At 44.6% G+C, this 11,309-nt stretch overlaps 1 protein-coding gene across 1 annotated transcript in view; it reads left to right on the top strand.

The window, feature by feature from the left end:
• The window catches only part of MTHFD1L (methylenetetrahydrofolate dehydrogenase (NADP+ dependent) 1-like), a 268,081-nt gene that overhangs the window by 90,978 nt on the left and 165,794 nt on the right, over window positions 1-11,309 (top strand). Inside the window, exons 18-21 of the mRNA XM_011988735.1 lie at window positions 114-160; window positions 5,904-6,011; window positions 7,167-7,241; window positions 9,181-9,283. Coding sequence (XP_011844125.1) covers window positions 114-160; window positions 5,904-6,011; window positions 7,167-7,241; window positions 9,181-9,283 — 333 coding nt within the window. The remainder of the gene's footprint in view (window positions 1-113; window positions 161-5,903; window positions 6,012-7,166; window positions 7,242-9,180; window positions 9,284-11,309) is intronic.

Genomic DNA, 11,309 nt, shown 5'->3' on the forward strand with positions numbered 1-11,309 from the left:
CTTGGGTGTGACGCCTCTCTGTTGGGTTTGGGGAGCTGTGTCCCTTGGGCTGTGTCCATTGTGGCAGCTGTACTTGGTGACCCGTTTGAAATGCCGCTTGCTCTGTTGTTTAGGAGGAGCTGCGGGTGGTGGATACGCCCAGGTCATCCCCATGGAGGAGGTAAGACCTTGAAGAGATGCCGGTGAGCTATCACTGTGTCTCCTTCTGACATCTTGTCTCCGCTCCCATCCACACAGGCCCACAGACCCTCCTCCACGATCCCAAAGTCCTTAAGGCTCTGAAACCCCAAAATGTTTGCATAACTCACGCAGTGGCAAACCCTAGTATTGACTGTGATCAGCTATAAGTATATGGATTTTGTATGTGCTACTTGGCGTGAATATTCACATACATTGCTGTAGAAAAATTATTTTTGATTAACAGGTGCTGACCTAGCCCCTGCTTGGGGTGTTTTACAAATAAACTACATGTAAATCATACTGCCTTCCTAAACTCCAAAATATTCTGAACCCTAAAACCCTGCTGGTCTTGCGGGTCTGGATGAGAGAATGTGGGTCTGTGCCTGTCTCGATCATCTGCTGTACTGCCGAGTTCACGAAGACTTCACGCTTCCCCTCTGTCAGTTCAGGCTCCAGTGTGTGCCTCGGCAGCACAGATACTAAAACTGGAATGACACAGAGAGGATTCGCATGGTCCCTGCACGAGGATGACACACAAATTTGTGAAGTGTCCCATTAAAAACGAAAGACTCCAAAGTAAAAGAGTTCCAGAGGAAAATGGGCAAAAAGACCTGACGTTGTTAATTCCCACTTCTCTAAGAACTCCCCCTTCGTTCCGCATAACCTCTTCTTTGTCGCCTGTAACTAACCAGGGACCAGTTCTTTTCATTTCCACTGTCTGCATCCACCTCATCATTCAGGGCCTGGGCAATCTTCCAAAACCCAAATCTGAGCAGGTCACTTTCCTGTTCTGTCATTTCTGCCATTGCCTGTCACCCTCCAGCACAGCACAGGAGGTCCTCGTGGGCGGCTGCTCCTGCTTCCCTGTCCGCAGGTCCCCGCCTGCCTTCTTTCTACCGCGTCAAGCTCCTTACAGACTTTTTTTTTTTTTCTTTTTGAGACAGAGTTTTACTTTGTTGCTCAGGCTGGAGTGCAGTGGCATAATCTCGGCCCACTGCAACCTCCACCTCCCAGGTTCAAGCAATTCTCATGCCTCATTCTCCTGAGTAGCTGGGATTACAGGCAACTGCCACCATGCCTGACTGATTTTTTGTATTTTAGTAGAGATGGGGTTTTACCGTGTTGGCCAGGCTGGTCTCGAACTCATGAGCTCAGGCAGTCCGCTGGTCTTGGCCTCCCAAAGTGCTAGGATTACAGGCGTGAGCCACCGTGCCCAGCCCTTGCAGACTCTTTTCCTGTTCTCTCTCGGTTCCGGGATTTTCCCATGCCTGGAACATTCTTCCTTTTCTGTCCTCTTTACCCAGCTTAGGGGTTTTGTCAAGGTTCTTCTCTACCCCACAGACTCCCTCTGTGTTTATGGCTATCTGGTTCAGTTGACTGTGGCGAGTCGTGGGCCTTTCTTGAGGTCTCAGGTCCCAGCATTGAGCAGAGTACCCAGCACATAGTAGGAACTCACTAGAAAGTATTTGTTGACTTTGTTAAAGGAATGGAAGTGTTTACCCAGGGAGGTCTGAGTGTCAGGGAAGCTAAAGAGAAAATCAGTATAAACTTCAAGTACTGGGAGTAGCAGTGAGAAAGAATAGTCCGAGGCACTGCTGAGAAAAATCGTCCCGGGCCTCAGGTCAGAATGGGGATGGGTACATTCACAAGCCAGACCCAGAACCAGGAGGCCAAATTAGAGGTGGCATACAAGGGGCATACACAGGGAAATGGCTCGGGTTTAGCCAGCAAATTGGAAGGACATTGGTGTCCCACTGGTTTAAGGCATCAGCTATGTGGCTTGGAGGAGAGAGCTACTTTTTTATTTTATTTTATTTTACTTTATTTTATTTTATTTTATTTTTTGAGATGGAGTCTCGCTCTGTCACCCAGGTTGGAGCACAATGGTGCGATCTTGGCTCGCTGCAACCTCTGCCTCCCAGATTCGAGTGATTCTCCTGCCTCAGCCTCCCGAGAAGCTGGGATTACAGGTGCCTGCCACCATGCCCAGCTAATTTTTGTATTTTAATAGAGAAAGAGTTTCACCGTGTTGGTCAGGCCAGTCTTGAACTCCTGACCTCAGGTAATCCACCCGCCTCCACCTCCCAAAGTGCTGGGATTACAGGCGTGAGCCACCACGCCTGGCCAAGAGGATTACTTTATGAGGGTGGAGTGGGCCAGACACACTCGGGCAAGTTTGTTCCTTGAAGTTGAGTGCCTCCAGTCTCTTCTTCGTCTGTATCCTCCCAACTCTGAGCACTATGCCTGACACTTAGGGGATGTTTGTTGACTGAGTGCCAGGCACAGACAATATGTACTGGACAGAACATAATAAATCACCATAGGGGAAAATGTTAGAATAAATTCCAGATGGACTGAGGAATTGAAAGTGAAAACACTGTGACTGGAAGGATGAGAAGGAGCCAGCCTTGTGAAGAATGAGGGAGAGCATTCAGCCAGGGGGAACTGCTGGTGGGAAAGCCCTGAGGCAGGAAAGGGTGTGACCTGTTCAGGGAAGTGGAGGACACCAGGCTGGCTGGGGCCCCGTGGGCCAGCGGGAGTTGGGGGGTTGAGGTAGAGAAGTGTGCAGGCGCCAGCTCTGTTGGGTAATTGCAATTTGTAGCCAAGAACCTGGATTTTATTTGAAGTGCCAAGGTCAGCCATTGAAGGGATCTTGACAGATAACACAATGCAGATTGAGTTTTATTAAAATCACCCTCTCTTCTGTGTGATGAAGGGACCAGGGGCCTCTCAGTAGACACGATGAATCCAGGAGGAAGACTATGGAAGTAGCCCAGGGAAAGATGGCAGTGGCTTGGCCTAGGATGGGGCAGTGAGGATGGAAAAGAGGAAAAAACAGTTTAAGGTTTGTTTGCTGGTGTGTGCAGGATTAGATGTTGGGGGTGAGAAAAGGGGAGGATTCAAGGATGACATCCAGGGTACTGGCTTGAGCAACTCAGTAGACTCATTTGTTGAGGCAGAGAACAGGAGAGTGATGGTATGAGGTTTGAACTGTGTAGTGTGGGGTGTGGTGGAGGGTGGTAGTCAGAAAGAGGGAGTCAGTGTAGAGGCCTATGAAACATGCAGGTGGACATCAAGTAGACGGCTGGAAAGAAAAACTTACATTCCAGTTGTGAAATGGCCAAAGGGTTCAATAGAAACATCGGAAAAGAAATATTAACTAAATGCATATTCATCTTCACCAATCATCAAGTAAATAAATCTACATTAAAACCACTATCAGGCCGGACACGGTGGCTCACGCCTGTAATCCCAGCACTTTGGGAGGCCAAGGTCGGCAGATCACTGAGGTTAGGAGTTGGAGACCAGCCTGACCAACATGGGGAAACCCCGTCTGTAATAAAAATACAAAAATAAGCTGGGTGTGGTGGCAGGCGCCTGTAATCCCAGCCACTCGGGAGGCTGAGGCAGGAGGATCACTCAAACCTGGGAGGCAGAGGTTGCAGTGAGCCGAGATCACGCCACTGCACTCCAGTCCGGGCAACAAGAACGAGACTCCATCTCTAAATAAATAAATAAATAAATAAATAAAAATAAAACTACTATCAGTTACCATTTTACTTGTCAAGTTGACAAAGTTGGATTTTTCAAAAAAGTTATGATACCAAATTTTGGCAAAGAAATTGAAATGGACTCCCACACACTGCTGGGAAGTGTATGTTGATAAAAACACTTCTGGGAGAAGGGTAGAAATACATATGAAGTACTTTACCGTGCATATCCTTTGGCCCAAATAAATTCATTTTTAGTGCACCCTAAGGAAAAAATGAATATATGAGAAAATAGATCATTTTAAATTAAATATACCCTCACATAGTTTATAACATTAAAAAATGGGGGGATAATAATAGGACCTCAAGTTAACTATATTTTGAAGACTAATGATGTAAAAATGCTAGCTATATTGAGAGTGGAAGAGCTAAAGTGTAAACTGTTATGGTGTTATGATTCCAACATTTAAAAGTATAAATATATATTTATAAAATATATATACACACATATGTAATTTTTCATGTTTTCTCCAGTTAGCATTATTTTATGTTATAAAGTAAAATTTTAACAAGAAAATATTTAACCTTCCAAGAAATTAAGGAAATGCAGCTTTAAAAAGAATAACACTTTGTCAACTATTAAATTATTTCTTAGTCTAAAAGTTACTTTATTTCTGAAGTAACTGATCTACTACTAGTGTTTTGTGGATGACACTTCATCCCTTTCAAAAAGCAATTTGGTGATATTATCAAGATCCCAATGGCCAGGTGCAGTGGCTCACACCTGTAATCCCAGCACTTTGGGAGGCTGAGGCGGGTGGATCACAACATCAGGAGTTCAAGACCAGCCTGGCCAACATGGTGAAACCACATCTCTACTAAAAATACAAAAATTAGCCAGGCATGGTGGCGGGCGCCTGTAGTCCCAGCTACTCAGGAGGCAAGAGAATTGCTTGAACCCGGAGGCAGAGGTTGCAGTGAGCCGAGATCATGCCACTGCACTCCAGCCTAGGTGAAAGAGCAAAACTCTATCTCAAAAAAAATAAAATAAAACAAAAATACTTCATCTCTTTCAAAAAACAATTTGGTGATATTATCAAGATCCCAAGGGCTGGGTGCGGTGGCGCACACCTGGAATCCTAGCACTTTGGGAGGCTGAAGCAAGAGGATCACTTGAGCCCAAGAGTCTGAGACCAACCTGGGCAACATAGTGAGACTGCATCTCTACAAAAAAAACGAAAAGAAAGAGAGCTCTTTTAACCTAGTAACTACTCTCCTGAAAATATATTACTCATTAGCAATTAATTTTTTTAAAAAAAGGAAAAGCTATTTGTGTGTATTCTTTGTAACTGTGGCCTTCCTTGTAAAAGTGAACATTTGGTAGTAGCGTATGTATCCTGCCTGAAACTTTTGGTACATCTACCATACACAGCTTCTATAAATTATACACAAGATTATTATAGAAAAAGTTTTGTGAAAAAGGAAACTTGGAAGTTTGTAGGAAGCTGATTCTACACGTGATAATCATGTGTGCTCATGAGACTGGAAGGAAAATAACAAAATGAGTAGAGTCATGAGGGTAAAATACTTTATTTCTCCAAAATTCTGTGATATTTCATATTATTTTATTGTTACCATTTATTTTATGCCCTGCTTCATTCCAAAGTATATTTGATATGATACTGTTTTCTAGATAATAAAACAAGGAAGAAACGTAAAGTGAGTGACTATAAGGAGATTCATTATTAAATTCATCAGAATGTTTTGCCTTAACCTGAGGATGGAAGAATTTATGATCTGAGCGATTGCTCAAAGGTTCTTTGTTGTCACGTGGAAGACTTTGACCTTGATTTTCTGATTTAGGCGTTCCTATAGACTCAGCTCATCATAGGGATATGTAATTTGCATGCTATTTTATTCAGTCCTTAAATTCCATAGTTGTTTAAAACAAATAGGAAGATGTCTTAGCCGGGCACAGTGGCCCAGGAGCTCATTACCAGCTTAGGCAACATAGCAAGACCCCTGTCTCTACAGAAAATTCAAAAATTAGCCAGGCACAATGGTGTGCACCTATATAGGCCCAGCCTACTCAATAGGCTGAGGTGAGAGGATTGCTTGAGCCCAAGAGTTTGAGGATACAGTGAGCTATGATAACGCCACTGCACTCCAGTCTGGGTGACAAAGCAAGACCCTATTTCTGAAAATAAGTAAATAGATATCTTATTTCTCTAGTTCAACCTTCACTTGACTGGAGACATCCACGCCATCACTGCTGCCAATAACTTGCTGGCTGCCGCCATCGACACAAGGATTCTTCATGAAAACACACAAACAGATAAGGTGAGAAGGATGCCTTGCTAGCCATTTTGGGTATTGTATCCTGGAATTCCTGGATTCTTAAGGAGTTTGTGGAAAGATTTCAGGTGTCTGCAAACTCTGAAATGTTATTCAATTCAATTTTGTGATTTTTACATATGTCCCTATTTCCTGAGGAGAAGGAGCCATCGTTTGGTCAGATTCTCAAATGGGTTTATGGGCACTGCCAAGTTATTGGGAGAATTGTAGTGTGTTGTAAAAGCCGAACATTCTCTGAGATGAGGCCTTAGTTTTAAAGATGGTAGGTAGACCAGTTATCTTCATTCTGGTCATAGGTCCAATCTCTAATCTATTCTAAGGGGATTGGACAGATGTCATTTTTAGACTAATGTTATGTGGAGCTATTTTAGATGTGCTGAAAAGATGGCAGGGGCCCTTATTGGGCTTCCTGTGCATGTAGGTTAAGAGTTAAACTACACCCCCAAAGGGGACAGCCCACCAGAAGCTAATTCCTCACAGACATGGGACATAGGTAAAAGGGGTACTTTCTGGCATGTTTTACAACAAGGGTCCTCACTTTCTTAAAGTAGTTCCTTAGTGAGTCTTTGCTCCATAATCCAGATACATCTTCATTTGGTAGTTGTAGCGATATAGATCAAGAAATATATGCCGGGCGCGGTGGCTCACGCCTGTAATCCCAGCACTTTGGGAGGCCGAGGCGGGCGGATCACAAGGTCAGGAGATCGAGACTACGGTGAAACCCCGTCTCTACTAAAAATACAAAAAATTAGCTGGGCGCGGTTGTGGGCGCCTGTAGTCCCAGCTACTCGGGAGGCTGAGGCAGGAGAATGGCGTGAACCCGGGAGGCGGAGCTTGCAGTGAGCCGAGATCGCGCCACTGCACTCCAGCCTGGGCGACAGAGCGAGACTCCGTCTCAAAAAAAAAAGAAATATATTTATGCCAACTCTTTGCAATGTGTGTTATTTCAGATCTCGTCAGTTTTATGAAAATGACAGAATTTAAGTCAACATTGTTTATATTAGCCCGCACATTTTAATAGGGTCTTTTATCTAAATAGTTTGGTTATAAATGCAATGAATTTTTGTCATATGCTGTGAATTGTCCAAGTTCATGGACGATTAACTTTTGTGTGGTCTCATTTTTGTTTTGTGTTTTTAGGCTCTGTATAACCGACTGGTTCCTTTAGTGAATGGTGTCAGAGAATTTTCAGAAATTCAACTTGCTCGGCTGAAAGTAAGTTTCCAGTTAGCAGTTCTTTAAAAACAAAAGGTCCTAGAAGCACATCAGAAAGATTGTCAAAGCCTGAAATTTTCAACTTGATTTGATTTTGGTTTTCAGATATCCTTTTGGGTGTTAAACTCTATAGAGACCGAACACTAGAGCAAAGAGAGCACAGTGTTCGAAGCCTGACTCCCTTCTACTCGAAAGAGCCAGGTGGACAAATTAATTAACCTTTTTCAGTCTCAGTTTCTTCATCTATGAAATGAGAGGACTGTTTTGCTAATTTATGAGTACCCTAGTCAACTGACAAGTTAGCTGGGCATAGGAGCACATACATACCTGTAGTCCAAGCTACTCATGATGCTTGCTTGTGAGAGGTTTGCTTGAGCCAAGGTTATAGTGCACTGTGATGGCACCTGTGAATAGCCACTGCATGCCTGCCTGGGCAACACAGCAAGATCCCATCTTTTAAAAAAAAAATAACGAATTAGGATTTTTAGTGAGTCCTTCTCTTTCTAAAGTGAAATATTTTTATGAAATTTGTTAAATTTCTAGGAAATTATAAGATAACCTTTGAAAACTCATCTATCTCATTTATGGTTTTGTGTTTTGTTGTGTTGTATTTTTTGAGACAGAGTTTTACTCTTGTTGCCCAAGCTGGAGTGCAGAGGCATGATCTCGGCTCACTGCAACCTCCGCCTCCCTGGTTCAAGTGATTCTCCTGCCTCAGCCTCCCAAGTAGCTGTGATTACAGACATGCACCACTGTGCCCAGCTACTTTTTGTATTTTCAGTAGAGATGGGATTTCACCATGTTGGCCTGGCTGGTCTCAAATTCCTGACCTCAGGTGATCCATCTACCTTGGCCTCCCAAAGTGCCAGGATTACCGGCGTGAGTCACTGCGCCCAGCCTCATCTACGTTTTTGTTGCAGCAAACACTACAATTATACTTGCGTATGCCATCTTAATTCTTAAAACCTGTCTTTTCTTTTTTTCTGATGCCATTTGCTGCCTCTGGTCTTCTAATCATATTGCTTGCTACTGGCTCTGTTTCAGAGACTAAAAAATAACCCTAAATGATATATGCCACTGGTTGGCATTAATGGTTTTAAAAATTCACCTCCTGCCTCTTACTGAACCAAGGTCAGTGTGTTGAAGTAGTGAGTAATTCCATCCTCGGCAGCTATAACAACATGCAGTTTCTGTCTCACAGAACTTTTTTATGCTTCATCATTAAAAATCACTTTTTTTTTTTTTTTTTGGTGACAGTCTTGCTCTGTTGCCCAGGCTGGAGTGCAATGGCGCGATCTCGGCTCACTGCAACTTCTGCCTCACAGGTTCAAGCGATTCTCCTGCCTCAGCCTCCCAAGTAGCTGGGATTACAGGCATGCACCACCACGCCAGGCTAATTTTGTATTTTTAGTAGAAACAGGGTTCACCATGTTGGCCAGTCTGGTCTCGAACTCCTGACCTCAGGTGATCCGCCTGCTTTGACCTTCCAAAGTGCTGGGATTACAGGCATGAGCCAGCACGCCTGACCCAGTTTAGTTTTGTTTTGTTTTGCTTTGTTTTGTTTTTTAAGACGAAGTTTCGCTATGTTGCCCAGGCTGGAGTGCAATGGCACAATTTCAGCTCACTGCAACCTCCGCCTCCCAGATTACAGCAATTCTCCTGCTTCAGCCTCCCGAGTAGCTGGGATTGCAGGCATGCGCCACTGTGCCCGGCTAATTTTTGCATTTTTTGTAGAGACAGGGTTGATCCATGTTGGTCAGGCTAGTCTCGAACTCCTGACCTCAGGTGATAGGCCCACCTTGGCCTCCCAAAGTGCCAGTTTAGTTTGTTATAAGGCTTTACTAATCATGGAGAAAATAAAATTAGAGGGATAATTTTGGTGACCCTTTGCTTTCTATTTCTTCTCAAACTTCTCGCCTTTTTTCTTTTTAATCATTAGAAACTGGGAATAAATAAGACTGATCCGAGCACACTGACAGAAGAGGAAGTGAGTAAATTTGCCCGTCTCGACATCAACCCATCTACCATCACGTGGCAGAGAGGTGGGTGCTGGGGAGGTGCCAGCAGGCTGATGGACAGGTGGGGAGGCGTGTTCGAGCCAAAGCTCTTAGATGAAATTCAGAAACTCACAGTTTGATCCTGTCCAATGGTCCTCCCAGCCTGTGCTTCATATTCCCACCATTTATTTCAGTTACTATTATCATACCACCCTCCTCCTCCCTTATCCTTGCCTCCGATTAAAACAAAAATTCTGTTCAGGCTCAATCCCATCTACTCCTATGTCTTGCAAATTTCCAAGGAAAATTACCTAATTTTCTCTTCTGTTTCTTTCTCCTTTGGCCTCTTGTCTCTATATTGAGAAAAAAAAAAAAAAAAAATCAAACAACCTTTTGTTAAAGATCACGCCTCCCTGGCTTTGTCCTGCTCCTCCACCCACCATCCCACCTTCTTCCATTCACTTCCTTACCGCTGGCTCTTGGCAGCTCTCTGTGTTTCCAGTGCTGGATTTTCCTCCAAATCCGATATGTGCTTTCACCCACTTAACGAGGCATCCCTCCACTACTTCAAATGCAGCTGGGTGGACTCCCCGTGAGCTCCCCACCACCTCGACTTCCCTGCTTCCCTCTCAGCTGTGACATCCCCTTCCTTCTCCCACACTGCCCTCAGTCTTATCACTCACTATGGGATGGGACAGAGGGAAATGCACTGAACGGGAAGTCAGGAGCCCTGCATGTGTGTCTCCCCTGCCACTGACTCACTGCATGACCTCGAGCAAGTCTCGTGCATGTTTTTGGCGTTGGAGATGGAGATGGAGATGGTCACATACGCTGCACAGAAACACGGCAACCACGTTTTATGAACCCTACGTGGCTATAGAAATGTTCGATGGCGTGGATCCCTGATCCTTCCTGGATTATTCTCATACTTGTGCCCTCATTTACCTCTTTATACTCACATTTGAAACATATTTATCAGATGCACATTTTATAGCAGTTCCTGACTAATAGATTACCTTGCTTCCATTTCCATCCCCCAGTTCAGAGGGTTCACATTAACAGAGATATCCCATTGTGATCAGAGGCCTCCGGTGGCTCCTCACATCCTGGGGGATACAGTTGCCATCACAGAGCTTGGCCTTCAGGATACCCGCAGTGGCTTCCCTCCCTCTGCTCCCTGCCTGCTTTCTAGTCAGGAGGGCCAACCTCCATCCTGCTGCCAGCCCTAGCTGGGCCGTCTCCATCCTGTGTCCTGCCTAGGCCAGTCTTGCCCTCCAAGATGTACCCAGGTCTTGTCCCTTAAGGGAGCTTCCCTTCTGGGAATCCACCCAGCCAGTCCATTAAGAATTTAGTGTTTTTCCACAAACCATGAGGTAGAGAGTCAAAGACCAGAGACTGAGCACTGGCTCTGCCATTTATGAGCTGCACAACTTTGGACAGACTGCTCACTCAGTTTCCTCATCTTTAAAATGGAATCATAATTCCAGCTGCCTTGCTGGGAGGCTTCACTGAAACATGAGCATCCTTTCCAGACCTGAAAGCTCTGCCCACACAATCATCAGAAGTCACTGTGGTGATAGCTGTACTGAGTAGAGTTTTTTGTTTGTTATTATTTTGAGACAAAGTCTCACTTGCTCTGTCACCTAGGCTGAAGTGCAGTGGCATGATCTTGGCTCAGTACAACCTCTGCCTTACTGGCTCAGTCGATTCTCTTACCTCAGCCTTACGAGTAGCTGGAATTACAGGCACATACCACCACACATTGCTAATTTTTGTATTTTTAGTAGAGATGGTTTCACCATGTTGGCCAGGCTGGTCTGGAACTGCTGACCTCAAACGATCTGCCCACCTCAGCCTCCCAAAGTGCTGGGATTACAGGCGTGAGCCACTGTGCCTGGCTTGGGTAGTTTTTTTGAGTGTCTTTGTCTCCCAAACTAAATGAAAATCTCCTTGGAAACTTTGTGGGGTTTTTTTGTTTTTGTTTTTGTTTTTTTGAGACAGGGCCTCATTCTGTCACCCAGGTTGGAGTGCAGTGGTGCAGTCTCTACTCACTGCAAGCTCCGCCTCCCAG

The sequence above is a fragment of the Mandrillus leucophaeus genome, unplaced genomic scaffold, assembly GCF_000951045.1.
Source record: "Mandrillus leucophaeus isolate KB7577 unplaced genomic scaffold, Mleu.le_1.0 Scaffold337, whole genome shotgun sequence".
In the NCBI taxonomy this organism is placed as follows: domain Eukaryota; kingdom Metazoa; phylum Chordata; class Mammalia; order Primates; family Cercopithecidae; genus Mandrillus; species Mandrillus leucophaeus.